The sequence below is a fragment of the Miscanthus floridulus genome, chromosome 6 (assembly GCF_019320115.1).
Source record: "Miscanthus floridulus cultivar M001 chromosome 6, ASM1932011v1, whole genome shotgun sequence".
NCBI classification, from domain to species: domain Eukaryota; kingdom Viridiplantae; phylum Streptophyta; class Magnoliopsida; order Poales; family Poaceae; genus Miscanthus; species Miscanthus floridulus.
In genome coordinates, this window is record NC_089585.1 from 5,120,348 (window position 1) to 5,135,519 (window position 15,172).

A 15,172-nucleotide genomic window follows, 5' to 3' on the forward strand; every position below is an offset into this window, starting at 1 on the left:
CTTTTGTTTGTAAGTGATTCTTACTTTTATTTAATAAACTCACTTCCATGCGTACGTGTATATAATTATCCTCACATGTAACTTATATTTATATATAGATTCCAGATGTCAGAGCTCCAAAGAATACAAGACACCAATGTTGGCTTCATTGATCCTTATATCGTATTCAAAACCGGTATTATTGTCAAGGAGCGATGGGTATCTGAAGCACAGGAGAATATCATGATGTTCTTCGTGAAGCAGCACGACAAGACAACAATACTTTTCCCATACAACTTTGAGTAAGTGTTAATAATAATGTAGTCTACATATTTTATGTAATATCAATACAACTTATATGCATGTACGTGTGTGTATAAACCAATGCAGTTTTCACTGGATACTCATTGTCATTGAGTTAAACTCAAGTCGGTTACTAATCTTTGACTCGTTGAGAAAAGAACGGGCACTATACCAAGATATGATAGACATTATCCAGGGGTAATTTCGATCTCTCGTGCACAACTATTATTGAATAGACTTTGCCATAATTTATTAACGATCGTACATTATTAGTCGCACAGGGTTTGGAAAGAGTTTATTCGGCAACATCGCAAGGATTGCAAGGCACCACTTAATATAGTTGAAATACCAGTAAGTTGTACTATATACACTTCTCCACGTGTTTAATTACTATATCGTACTTCAATTTACGTGTGAGATGATGAGAATAATCTTCTTCTCGTACAGTGGTGTTTGCGGCAGGAACCAGGTAATAACTTGTGTGGATACTACGTTTGTGAATTTATCACTGCGCACATAAGAAGAACTCCTGAAGATGTCCTCAGAGTACGTATATATCAATTTTTATTTATTTTTAAATGAATATATATACATATATGTGTATTAATACTTTTCCTTTTATTTCAAATGCAAGACTGGATGGTTGAAACGAAGGGTCATGCGAAAAGACCATCTGAAAGCAGTTCAAGAGTCAATAGCAGGATATCTTCTAGAAAAAATGCTAAATCCCAACGGCGAGTTCTACTTTGATCCTAAGGAATAAATGATGTAAATTAAATGTTTATTGATATTGTTATTTTCGAGAATAAGATTATGAAAATGTTGTATATATACATATATATATCTATAATATATATAGTTTCATACTTTATTCGAATATAATAATGCTCAAGATGAGAATTAGATGTAATTATATGCATGCGTGTATTTATATTAGCAGCGTAGAATACGTACATAAAAACATATTATATATTAAACAAATACGTGTAACTGAACTGAAAACAAATTAAACAAAAAAATGAAAAAGAAAAGGAACCTTTAGTCCTGGTTGGGGTTACCAACCGGGACTAAAGGGTGAACCGTTAGTCTCGGTTGGTGTTACTAACCGGGACTAAAGGGTACGCCAGGTTGCTCGGCTGGAGGGCCTTTAGTCCCGGTTGGTGTTACCAACGGGGACTAAAGGTCCCTCTTTAGTCCCGGCTCGATGACCCGGGACTGAAGGTTCCACCTTTAGTCCCGGGATCGTTGTCCCAGCGCGGTAACCGGAACTAAAGGCTGTTACCGCCCGGGACAACAAGTCCATTCTGTAGTAGTGGTAGTGACGATTTTCATGTCACATGAATATGTAAATATAGTTAAATATTGATTTAATTAATATGTATGCAACTAGTTTATAATTGAAAGGAACATAGGTTTTAAACTTTGATATTTTATACGCAAATATTAAAAAGGTTTGACTTCTGTCATTAATGTATTTTTAATTCATAATTTAATTAGCTTGAACACATGTCACATCTAGTTCGATAGGTGTTCTAAAATGTCCTTTTGTTTTGCAAAGTAAAGATAACGTGCTTAATTTATATAATAATGTTTATAAATAAAACATGAGTACTTCAACTTGTCTTTTGAAGTAAATTATGTTTTGACTAATCTAATCTTAATAACAACGTTTCACGTGGTTTTGCTCAATTAAAATATATCAAGCTTCTAGTTGTTCTTTTCATAATAATAATATAAAGCTCCCGGTAGTTGTTTTCTGAGCTCCCGTGGTTGCAATAACGAGTTCTTGTTTAGTACGATGTTTTCTCTTTACGTGGTGTGTTGTTCTTAATCTATTTTGTTTCTCATATGTCTGTCTATGTGTGGTGCTTGCTTCGAGTAGAACAAGAATCGTCTGTGAGCGCTGGAGACCAGAAGTTGCCGAATGGAAGATAGAGTGAGGCTTCTTGAAGCAAGATGCTTTGGGTATAAAGCAAGTTAAAGGCAAGTATAGCTTGGGATCTTCCTTGTCCTATTCATGATGCTCACTAAAATACATATGCATGTGTCTTCCTTGCTACCTTTGGTAGGATTTCCTAGAATTGGAATACTTGGTTACCTTGAAACCTTGGGATATATGCATGGGTAGTAGCTACGCTAGTACTAAACAATAACCATGATCTTGATACTTGATTGGTGAATATGCAATAAACTTTAACAAGATGACTTTTTAGCAACATAATGTCTTGTCTTGTAACTGATCATCCGAAATTTACAGTACAGTTGTGGGGGCTATATGGCTCTAACTCTAGTTGCTTAAGAGACCTTTTCTAGCGGGTTAGAGGATACTGCAAGTTGGGTATAGGACAGCCTCTGTCCTTATGAGTATAGCCGCGATGGAATTGTGCCATATTGGAAGGGGGTTCCTATATCTGATGACCCTACGGCCCTAGCTTGTTAGATGAACTCTTGGGTGGCTTTATATGATTTTCGGTGTTTTAGACCTTGCAAACCCATTCATTTGGAAATCATGACTCACAGTGAAAGTGTACACCTCTGCGCAGAGTTTAACAAATTGGTATACTAGCCGTGCTCACGGATACGAGCGGCCTTGGAACACTTACATTAAAAGATGATGACTTTTAATTGTTAAGATGATCATTTATGTTAATTGTTTAAAGTTATTTATTAATCTTGTTCATTGATCATTGGTTATGGGATATTACTACCTTGATGCTAATAAATGCCAAGCTTGATGATTAATTAAAAGCTAAATGCAGTAAACCAGTGTCAGCTATTTGAGTCTCATAACCCCGAGTTATATTTGCTGTGTTCGACATGGACTCACTCTTGCTATTTCCCCCACTTCAGAAAGAGTTAGTCTTATGATCAACCAGTCTGTTGGGTCCAGTGGAGTGGAGTCTACACCCGGAGATCGGAGTTGTCTATCCGTTGATTGTTTCTAAGGTTGTATCTTTTATACTATGTTCATTATGTATTTAAGCATTGTTATTTGATATCACCTCTCTTTTGTAGCTATATGTGAGATTTGATTTTAAAGACTCATATATGGTGTGCATCAGGTTTTGTCCCTAAAATCGGGTGTTACAAATTTAAACCTATTTTGTAACCTCATTCATTCTGTGGCTCTGAGAAGGCTAGTGCATTGAGCAAATATGCTGCAATGAACTGCCAAACCTAAATCAATTGGGTCAACCAGGTTTAGTTCAAAAAATGAAGTTCAACTCCCCAAGTGCATGTGTGTCACGCGTGCAACGCGGGCTTTACTCATCAGTGGAGAAAATGGGCCAACTCGGGTCCGGGAGGGGGGCGTCAGCGCCCTCACCGCCGCAGTGGCCGCGGAACTCACCCCTAGGCAGGCGTCGTAGAGCACGCGCATGGGTTTGGAGGGGAGGGTGCAGCCCAATCCTGTCGCCGCTGGTCCCGCCAACATTATCCCGAGTTTCCAAATTGTGTACCCTTAGGTTTTTGGAAAGAGTTTGTTACAATAGAAAGTGGTCGGATTTATTAAAAGAAGGTCCGTATCTAGAAGATCTCTTAGTTGCTTAGGAGTTAAGTCGGTCCGACTATAACTACATAGGGGATGTAATTGGATTGTGATGGGATCTTGATTCCTGATCTTCCGTCAGATAGCGATAACTCTCATTTTGGTGGAGCACGACACACTAATCCGGCTTCAGATCGAAAGACCCGAACCCTGCAATCTTAGCATCACGACTCCTCTGGTTATCAACCATGTCACCAACCGGTTGACCTCGCCACGAAGGCTAATCCTTGCCTGTGAAACGAAGAACACAAGCAAGAACTCGAAAGAACGCAGCTCCATAACTTTGGGACAAAAACTGTAGATGAATGATTAAGCACGCGAGTTGGGGTTCCACAAACTGATGAACGACGACTGTCAATGGACAAAAAAGTCTAAGCAAAACCCAAAACCTAACAACGGTGGTGGCGTATGATTAAATAGGTCTTAGGGTCGTCGCCTACCCTAGACGCGCCCCCCTAATGGGCTCAAAGATGATACATGGCCCATTGGACCAATTACAGTGACGCAGCACCCCGGACAGATTTTGGATGCCATCTTGTGACCATGATTCCTACTGATTCCGAAAGGCTGACCACGTGGGACAACTTGCATTGGCTTCCTTATTAAATTATCTTCCAACCATATATGATGATAGGACCAATTTGGAGTCCAGATGTGCCCGTGACAACAAATTTAGTACAAACTGGTCCTAGAGGCCGTGGCAGACTCTATCTCGTGTTGGATGGCGCCTTCGGCTTGTGTTGCACGCCCCAGCTGGTCTTGCTCGCCTCCACCTCTTCCTCCAAGTCCTTCAAGAGCATCTCCATTGTTCCTAAGCAATATTACATCATTAGGTAGCAATTTATTCTCAAAAGTATGAAAAGTATCGCTTAAGAACGAGCTCACCTATAAATGTAGTTGGCGCATTCGAGCTCGAGTCATTGGTCCTTGGACAGTAGGTGCATTAGGAGTCTATCCTCATCATCCTCCCCCTCTTGAAATGGAGTCGTACTCGACTCAAGCTCATCTTCTTCTCCTGAGTAAGGCTTCAAATCTGCAATGTTAAAAGTAGGTCTAACCCCGAACTCAGGCGGCAACTCAAGTTTGTATGCATTGTCATTTATTTTCTCAATTATTTTATAAGGACCAGCAGCTTTGGGCATCAATTTAGACTTACGCATATCTAGACCTCTTTATTTTCATAAATGTAGCCAAACCAAATCACCCGATTTAAGTTTAACTTCTTTTCTACCTTCACTGCCAGCAATTTTATACTTCTCATTCATCTTTTCAATATTTGCTTTCGTTGTTTCATGCAACTTTTGAATCAATTCAGCACGCTTCTTAGCATCATTATGTGTTCGCTCAGTGGTAGGTAAAGGAAAAAGATCAATAGGAGCACGGGGGTTAAAGCCATACACTACCTGAAAAGGACTTACCTTGGTGGTAGAGTGTACCGCCCTGTTATATGCAAACTCCACGTGCGGCAAACACTCTTCCCATATCTTCAAATTGTGCTTCAAAATAGCTCTCAACATGGTGGACAATGTATGATTCACTATCTCAGTTTGACCATCAGTTTGGGGATGACAAGTTGTAGAAAACAACAGCTTTGTTCCACAAAGTGCGCTAGAAGTGACTCAAAAACTTCGTATCGTGATCTAAAACAATAGTAGAGGGCATACCATGCAAGCGAACGATTTCTTGAAAGAACTAGTCAGCAATATGAACAGCATCGTCACTTTTATGACAAGGTATAAAATGTGCCATCTTACAAAATCGATCAACGATCACAAAAATACTATCCCTCCCCCTCTTAGTCCTCGACAATCCTAAAACAAAATCCATAGAAATACCATCCTAAGGAATAGAAGGAATGGGGAGTGGCATATACAAACCATGTGGGTTTAATCATGACTTAGCTTTTTGACATGTGGCACACCAAGACACGAACCGCTCAACATCCCGCCGCATCCGTGGCCAAAAGAAATGTGTTGACAGCACCTCCTGCGTCTTCGTAGCACCAAAATGACCCATCAACCCGCCTCCATGTGCCTCCTGTAACAACAAAAGACGAACGGAACGAACTGGAATGCATAGGCGGTTAGCTCTAAACAAGAACACATCTTGTATCACATATTTATTCCAAGTATGGCCCTCTTTACAATTCTCCAATACATCTTTGAACTCAACATCATTTACATATTGCTCCTTAATTGTTTCAAGTCCAAAAATACGACAATCAAATTGGGACAGTATAGTATATCGTCTAGACAAAGCATCAGCAATCACATTATCCTTCTCTTTTTTGTGTTTGATAATATAAGGAAAAGATTCAATAAATTCAGCCCACTTAGCATGTCTATGGTTCAATTTATTTTGCGTTCGGATATGCTTTAATGATTCATGATCAGAGTGGATAACAAATTCTCTAGGCCAAAGATAATGTTTCCACGTTTCTAAAGTACGAACAAGAGCATATAATTCTTTGTCATACGTGGAATAATTAAGAACAGACCCACTTAATTTCTCACTAAAATAAGCAACGGGTTTACCTTCCTGCATCAAAACTACACCAATGCCAATTCTACTAGCATCACACTCAAGTTCAAAAGTCTTACCAAAATTAGGAAGTTGCAGCAATGGTGCATGGGTAAGTTTGTCCTTCAAAAGAGCAAAGGACGCTTCTTGTTCCTCACCCCAATAGAATGTCACACCCTTCTTTGTCAACTCATTAAGCGGTGTTGCAATGGTGCTGGAATCCTTCACAAAACAGTGGTAAAATCCTGCAAGTCCATGAAAGATCCGCACTTGTGTCACCGTCGTGGGCATTGGCCAGCTCCGAATGACCTACACCTTTGCTTCATCTACCTCAATTCCATGCAAGGTCACAACATAGCCAGGAAACAAAACTCGTTCGGTGCAAAAAGTGCACTTCTTGAGGTTACCAAATAATCGCGCGGCCCACAAAGCATCAAAAATAGCACGAAGGTGATCAAGATGTTTAGTTAAAGACATGCTGTAGATCAAAATATCATCAAAATAAATCACCACAAATTTGCCAATGAAAGGATGCAAAATCTCATTCATTAATCTCATATCATATATGGACTCCAAATTGGTCCTATCATGCATGGTTGGAAAGATAATTTGATAATGAAGCCAATGCAAGTTGTCCCACGTGGTTAGCCTTTCGGAATCAGTGGGAATCGTGGTCACAAGATGGCATCCAGAATCTGTTCGGGGTGCTGCATCACCGTAATTGGTCCAATGGGCCATGTATCGTCTTTAAACCCATTAGGGGGGGCACATACATGGTAGGCTACGACCCTAAGACCTATTTAATCATAAGCGGCCACCGTTGTTAGGTTTTGGGCTTTGCTTAGACTTTTTTGTCCATTAATAGTCGCCGTTCATCGGTTTGTGAAACCCCAACTCATGTGCTTAATCATTCATCTGCAGTTTTGTCCCAAAGTTATTGAGCTACGTTCTTTCAAGTTCTTCGTTGTGTTCTTCGTTTTGCAGGCAAGGATTAGCCTTCGTGGTGAGGTCAACTGGTTGGTAACACGGTCGATGACCAGAGGAGTCGTGGTGCTAAGATTGTAGGGTTCGAGTCTTTCGATCTGAAGCCGGATCGGTGTGTCGTGCTCCACCAAAACGAGAGTTATCGCTATTTGATGGAAGATCGGGAATCACGATCCCATCAAGTGGTATTCAGAGTTAAGGTATACCGTCAGATTCCATCTACCCTTTAGTTTCGAGTGTCTTGCTTTTGTCCCATAGTCCAGTGCCATATTTGTTTTTCTGTCCTAAAACCTTTCCGCGCCATAGCCTTTGCATAATTCAGTTTCAGAGTCCTGGTCTAGGTCTTGTTGCTGGTTAGGTTGTGTTAGAGTCTAGTTTGTGTGTCTTCCCCATCTTTTTCCTTCAAACCCTAGCCATCGTGACCATTTTTTCACGCATTGTTCCCGTTTTGTCCTCTAATTCGGAGTCCGTTCGTAAAACTGGTCCAGTTTTTTCATACAAACTCAGATTTCGACATTCCATATATCAAAATCGATCAGAAAAAAATTTCGGATCCGTCTATCCCCGACTTATTTTGGTCAAAAATAGGTCACAAGATCCTCTTTTCGTGGTCACGAGCTTTTTGTCATTTTTGAGCACATCTTCTGAATTTTCCATAGGCCACGTCTTTCGTTTATTTACGTTCAATTTTTTTGTGGTTCCTTCTTTTGTGCTCCTAAGTCAAGGAAAAATTTCAAAAAAAATAAAAAGAAAAAGTCAAAAGTTCCCAAAAAAGCAACAACACCCAAAAAAAAATAGAAAAATTGAGAGGGGCAAAAGAGAAACAATTTTTATAGGAACACATAGAGGAGATCCAATTGAGCCGGTAAGCATGTGTTGTCTTGTGCTTTGTTCCTGTTGCTCTTACCGTCCATCATACTTGTCTCTCCATCATTGTTGACACACACCTAGTGCTTGCAACACGTTAGTCCAGCAACGAGAACAAGTACCAGGTGTGCCACATATATATATTTTACTACTTGTGTGCCTTCCCAAGCTCCACATATTCTTTAGATCAGTAAAGAAAACGACCTTGCAATCGCGGTGCCACTTCCTCATAAGTATCACAACCAAGCCACCAGTTGCCATCCTCTGCTAGCATTGGTAAGAACTTGGTAAGACGTGTGTGAGGGTGTGATTCCACCATCAAACCAAATAGTTGATAGGCGTTTTTACTAATCATTAACCATGCCAGACGACGTTCCAGTTTTGTCTAGTCAATTTCAGGAGCTGTTGGATGCAATGAAGAGGCAGACAATGGCGATGGAAACAATGCAGAAGGATATGCAAATCCATGATCTTGAACGTGTGGAAAAGCGAGTGTCCACGCTCACAGGGAGGGTGGAGCAGCTTGAGAAGAATCCACCCAAGACCGAGGATAATAGAGAAGATCAAGATGGAAAGGATGACGATGACTTTCCAAAAATCGAAGCGGATGTTGTCTACGGTTCTGATGGTGTTCCTGACAGCATTAGGAGTGATGTCCTCATCAAATTGGCAAGCAATAAAGAACGAAACCCTACCCTATCTCTATCTCTCTCTCTGCCCGCACGCGCGCCACGCCTCCCACTCTCCTCCACCACACGCCGCCACCAACACCGCCGTCCGCCGCTGCCGTGGCGGCCCAATGCACCCCCTCCCATATCTCTTACAATGTGACAGCAGTTCTAAATATAGGTAATCTAAATACAGTAGCACTAGATCAAACTGATATTTATATACATGTACTTCAGGGAATTAGGCCTTTTATGTTTTGAGAACATTACTTATCTTACAGGGTAATACACAATTAGCTGTCAATATAGTTTAAAACCTTGAATATAGATTTACCATTTCATGCTGTAGCTACTTGTAGGCACACTCAGTTGTATGTGCTAGTAACAGATTTACCGTAGCTATCAATATAGTTTAGAACCTTAGATATAGATACAGTGTTAGTTGTAATACTAGAGATACAAAGTGGTATTCTTTGTAGCTTGCTGATTTGCTATTCAATTAACATGTTATCACCTTAGAAAGTAGAAATTAGGTGTAGCGTCGTAATCTGTAATGGCTATTTAACTTGGATGCCTTTTCATATATAAGCACATATTGAACTCTGCATGTTCTCAGTCTATTCTGTAACTTCATTCATTTTGTTGTCATGTAGGGATATAAGTTTGGCTCCGAGAAGGCTAGCGCTTTGAACACATGTTGTAATGAAGTATTGTGGTAGCACGGGGCCTGGAGCCCGGATTCATGTGGGGCGTGGTGACCTCGGCGGTCAGGGAGCTCCTCCTCCTTCGTCGGCGGCATCCACAACGAGCCCCATCCTCGACATCCACAGGAGCAGTAGTGTAGTTCTGCAGCACAACAGTTAAGCACCTTTCATCCTGATGTAGTCTCTGCTGAACTAAATGTCTCTGCTGAAAAAGCCTGCTGCTCTATCCGTTAACAGGGGACTTTAGTTCCGGTTGGGAGCTCCATCTGAATCCTCTAGTCACGAGCCCAAAAATTGCCGGAACTGAATCCTAAAACCGAAAGTCTGTTCTCTACTACTGACTTGTGACTGGCGAGCGGGGCTTTTCAGATTCACAAAAAATGATGCTTGTTTTTCTTTTGTGAGATTTGTGATATCTGCAATTGTATTTCTAAGGGTGTATGGATTCTGAGCTGTCACTGGAAATCAGATTTGTAGAGTTGTGTTTTATTTCTATCCACTTATATAGAGGCCTCCTCGATGTCTCTAGAAACGTTGTATGCAGTAGTGAATAATCTGCATTCATTCCGAACAAATATACACGTAAATTCTCAAGGGATATTCCTATAATACGCATATCGATAGTCTTTCACTTGTACAGTCATCGAGCAGAAAAATCACATTCAAGGGACCCATAGCTTTCGCACGACTGTTACGATAATCATTTATTTTTAAAATGTTATATATTTGAACCTTATTATATAGAGTCCTACAATCATGGTGGCGCTGCACCAAATGTAGTATATACGAGCAACAGCGCCATGATCCCTCGAAATCAGCCGGACATCAAGAGAAGCCGGCACCTGTTTAACCCTATTTTGTATACTCGCTGTACATGTTCATCTTACAAGGTGCATGCTAAGTTTGTTAAACAACTATCATGACCTCACTAAAGAAAGCTCAACTCACATCTTAGAATTATTATCCTATCCAACTACAAGATGGCTGGTTCGTGGCAGGTACCTCTACAACACGATCCTGCGGTTTAGCTGAGTTGATGGAGAACATTGATAGTGACTCCAGGGGTCTTCCTACAACCCTGGTCCATATAATGCTTTTACTAGATCCAACGGTTAGTGATTAACTGGTTATGTGGCCATATATGTTGCTCATGGTTTGGACCAGAATTCTTACAGTAGATTAGACTAATAATATATGGTGGTCAAAGATAACAAATTTTGAATATGTATCCACTTATATTTTAAGGTATAAGGAGTACAATATATATTTGTTTAAGTAGGTCACGGTGTGACTTTTGCTGTATTTTGCTCGAAATAGTACTAGAGAAAAAAGGTAAGGGTTGCATGCCCATGCTTTTATGAGAGGTCTGCATGTCCTGCGCTTCTTTTGCCTGAAAGCAAGACAACCTGGACAACTTAGCACAGATCTATTTGTATCAATTGAACAAGTGTTCGTCAACAAACAAGCCGGCCAGAGATCTTTGTGGCATGTCGTACGTCCATGCCTAATTTTGTTGCCAAGGCCGCCCATAAATACTCAGCCAGCTGCTGCAACCAGCAACAACAATCACCACACATATCCCTCCCTCCCGCCCTCTCGATCGATCAGGAAATAAGGTAAGTTACTCCTACTAAGTTGTTAGGTCACCAATGGCCTCCTCGTCCTCCTTTGTGCTCGCTATGGCGGCGCTGGCAGCCTTGTTTGCCGTTGGACTGTGCAGCAACACAGTGACCTTGACAGTCGGAAAGGGCACCACCTCCACGTACACCCACCTAGTCCTTGTCGCCAACCTCCCCATCCATGAGCTGGCGATCAGAGAAAAGGGCGCCGCGGAATTTTTGGACGACATGAAGGAGTCACCAGCCATGACCTTTACACAAGACAGCAAGGCACCGCTCAAGGCGCCCCTCTCCGTCCGCTTTTCTGTGAAGGGTGGTGGCTACCGCAACCGGGATGAAATTTTCCCTGCTGGATTGAAGCCTGGCTCAGTTATCAAAACTGATATCAAGTTTGAGGGGTAATCGGCACATCTCCTCTTCCACTGAGTCAAAATTGTTGACCACTATATAATTTTGTAAGATTGATTGAGGCCATAAATAAGCAGGCCAATAGTTCATTTACTACGGTTATTTTGTGGTAAACTACCGCAAAATAAAGTATACTAGGTTCTCCTCCTGAATATTCTGGCGGAGCTATGTATACACACAATTTACAATAATATATTTTTATATGACATAAGATATCTAGTCAACCTTTTTGTCGAGGCGGCTGTGTACATTTTATTTTTTCTAAAGTTCCATTACATGTACGTGTCAAGATCAGTGAAGCTATTTTTTATCTTATTTAGCAAGTCCAAAATGTCATGAAAATTGCATTTGCACTTGCGATATTTTCTTTAACACAATTGTTCAATAACTACAAAAGTTTTACCCTATTCCAACCACTTGTCTTCACAGCGTCACAAATTTAATCGCAATTGGAGGCTCTATTGCAACATCTAAACTACTGAGTTGTACATGTTAGTCGTAACCTCCATTGGGAGAGGTAGGTGTAAAGGCCACGATAAATTGTTGTTGCAAGTAAGTGTAAATATTGCAAGAAATTATGACGCGTTGTGTTAATAATAAGCTGCTGGAATTCATGGCATCACCGAGGATGCGATGAACGTTGATGAGCAAGCGGGAGGACATGCCGGAGCCGTGGTTCGTAATGGAGCTGCAGATCCTTGCCTAGTTTGGCTCTGGCGGTGGAAGTACCAGGCTGCGCCGTGGCCACCGTTCGTGGCGGAGTCTATGGACGCGCGGTCCAGCCCCTTAGTGGGAGTTCCCAGGCACCGCTACGTGCGGTTCGTGGCACGCGCCGTTCATCAAGGAGAGTAATGAGGCTACGCTTAGGAACATCGTACATCATCCGCTAGTGTTCCCGACCGCTGAGCAACATCGTGCATTCATGCGCAATAAGGCCACGCTCTACAAGATCCGTTACTCTATTCCATGAGCAACTTCGTGGAGCCTCTCAACGAGCGCGCCGATTATGTGGTAGGCTAGTAGCAACCGCTCTCCACCTTGAGCACAAAGAGGTCCTCCTTCCAGCTGACGATGTACACGTCGGCGCATTCGCTGCGAGGACAGCGAGGAGGGCGGTGTTCGCGTGGCTAGCTTGCGTGCCATGGCGCCATCGATCGGAGCTTTGGTGCGGCCAACGGGAGGGCAGGCCGGGGTCCCTACATACGTCCGTGCGTCGCGTTCGGGGTCTCCGGGAAAAGAGATGGAAAGCTTGCATAAAAGGAATGCAAGTTAGTGGGACACCAGTGGGGCTTGATGTCGACACCTTGCATGATGAGATAGAACAACTAGTGAGATCACTTAGTGGAGAATGATGTGAATAGCTTAGGTCTTGTTTGTCTGCACACAAATACACCCCAATCCACGTGGTTTGAAAGGGATTGAGGTGGAATTTGAACTTGATTCTACCTCAATCGCTTCCAAACCACGTGGATTGAGATCTATTTGCGTGAAGCAAAATGAGCCCATATGATGAGACAAAACGTGCGTGGTGTTTTGCTTTATATGTGTATATAGATAGATATAGATGGGAAAGCAACCCAACGGGCCATGCTTGCAATGGTTATAGAGGCAAAAGATAAATAGAGTTAATAAAAAAGGGAAAATTAAAAAGACAAAATAACTTACACAGCATTATGTCATGATCGGGCCCTTGTGATCGAGTAATAGCCTTTACGTCCAGTCAACGTTAGCCTTCGCATTGGATTGCATATTGTTCGTTGTCACAAGGGGTGCCTTGCCTCTTTTTATATAGGGAGAGAAGGCAAGGCTGTTGTTCTGGTCCTTGTCGGATTCGACTAAGAGTCCTTGTTATTACAAAACCTACTCTTATCTTTGAATCCAACTAGGTCGGCCTATTTCCATATGAAGTCTGAGCTGTAGGGCGCGTCATTCTTCATGTCAGGTTATGGGACCGACCGAGGCCTTATCCGTATCAGTAAAGAACCTTGTATGTCCCGTATCGCCAACCGTCTGACCCTCGGATGAAAGAGTAAGATATAGCGACCGACCGTATGTCACTAATCTATACTGACCGAACCTCCAACGGTATTTCAATATTTATACCGACACTATGATGGACGCTACTTGGGCTGTGGTATAGTGGTAGTGGTTGTATGTACTGTTAAATTTCTTTTGTCACATGCAACAGAAATTAAAGGTATTCTGTGTTATTACCGGGAAGCCATTGCATTAAAATGTTGTCCATTAAGCTATCTGAAGAGTACGTGGCACGCCATGATACCACATATAAGACAACATCAATACACTTGCCTTTAAGAAAATACAAAGCAGGAAGAGGCAACTCTAAAAACAAAATTTGAAATTTTACGGTGCATAGAAATAATGGGAGCCCGGTTTCGTTAGATCAGATGGTTTAAAAATAGGAAGGACCGGATAAGAGAAACATAAGTTGTGGACCGGAACCAAAAAAATAAATGGACCAGGAACCAATTTCTAAATAAATCTAGACGGCACAATAGTATTTTGACGTCTCCAAATCAATTAAAAGGAACAACTTCTCATCTCACATGAGCTACCCCCCCCCCCCCCGCGGTGGCGGGCGTGGGGGCTCACTAGTGCGCAGCCCCCGGTGGGGAGGGCTAGTAAACCGGCACCATGCAAGCACACCGCCACCACGCAACCTCTCCCCCTCTCCTTTCTGTGCCACAGCAGCGCTGCAAGCCTTATTTTTTTTATTGGGTACAATTTGGACGCACACAACCCACACACTCTACACTCACCACACATGCACACACGCATGCGCGTCCTCAGCCACTACTGGAAACTCAAAATTTCCTGTCGGTAAGATCGGCGCCGACAGAAAAATTGTAATTATCCTGTCGGGGAAACGAAACTGACAGAAAAAAATAAAAACCGACAGAGAAATTTATAATATCCTGTCGGTAGACACGTGAAAATATGTTTATTTTCTGTCGGGCTCGTTTTTTTCTGTCGGTATTATTTTAACACACAGGATATTACGATCGAAAAATTCCAACGCGCGTAGAGTTGCCGCCGGTCCGAGCATGTGGCGCCAAGCCAAAAACCCAAAACCCCCATTGAGCGCCAAAGGAAAAGAAGAGGAGGCCCAACATTGTGACCCAGCCGTGACTCAGGCTAATAAAAAAAAATCCCAAACATTATCCCCACGCACTCGCATCCTGAGAGGCCGCGGCTCCAGTCTTCCTTCGGCGCAGACTCCAGCACGCGCCTCTCCTCGCGCCGCGCGCGCATACGCCGGCCCTCGCCTCGCGCCGCGCGTACACCGGCCCTCTCCCGCACAGCTCGGCCGCCCCTTCCCGCGCAGCTCGGCCGCGCGACGGCGGGGTGCTCGGGTGCCGGGCCTCACACCGCCATCTGCCCCCATCTTCCTCGCTGCGACCCAAGGCGGCGGCTGAAGCTGCGACCCAAGGCGGCAGCTCGCTTCCCTGCCTCCCCTTCCCGCAGCTCGGCCGCGCGACGCCGGGGTGCTCGGGTGCCGGGCCTCGCGCCGCCATCTGCCTCGCTGCGACCCAAGGCGGCGGCTGAAGCTGC

The 15,172-nt window shown here is 42.8% G+C and overlaps 1 protein-coding gene across 1 annotated transcript; it reads left to right on the forward strand.

Moving 5' to 3' along the window:
- Positions 1–11,221: 11,221 nt before the first annotated feature.
- Positions 11,222–11,593, forward strand: LOC136460141 (pollen allergen Phl p 2-like). The gene has a single exon (XM_066459962.1). The coding sequence runs from the start codon at positions 11,222–11,224 to the stop codon at positions 11,591–11,593; it is 372 nt and encodes a 123-aa protein (XP_066316059.1).
- The last annotated feature ends 3,579 nt before the right edge of the window (positions 11,594–15,172 follow it).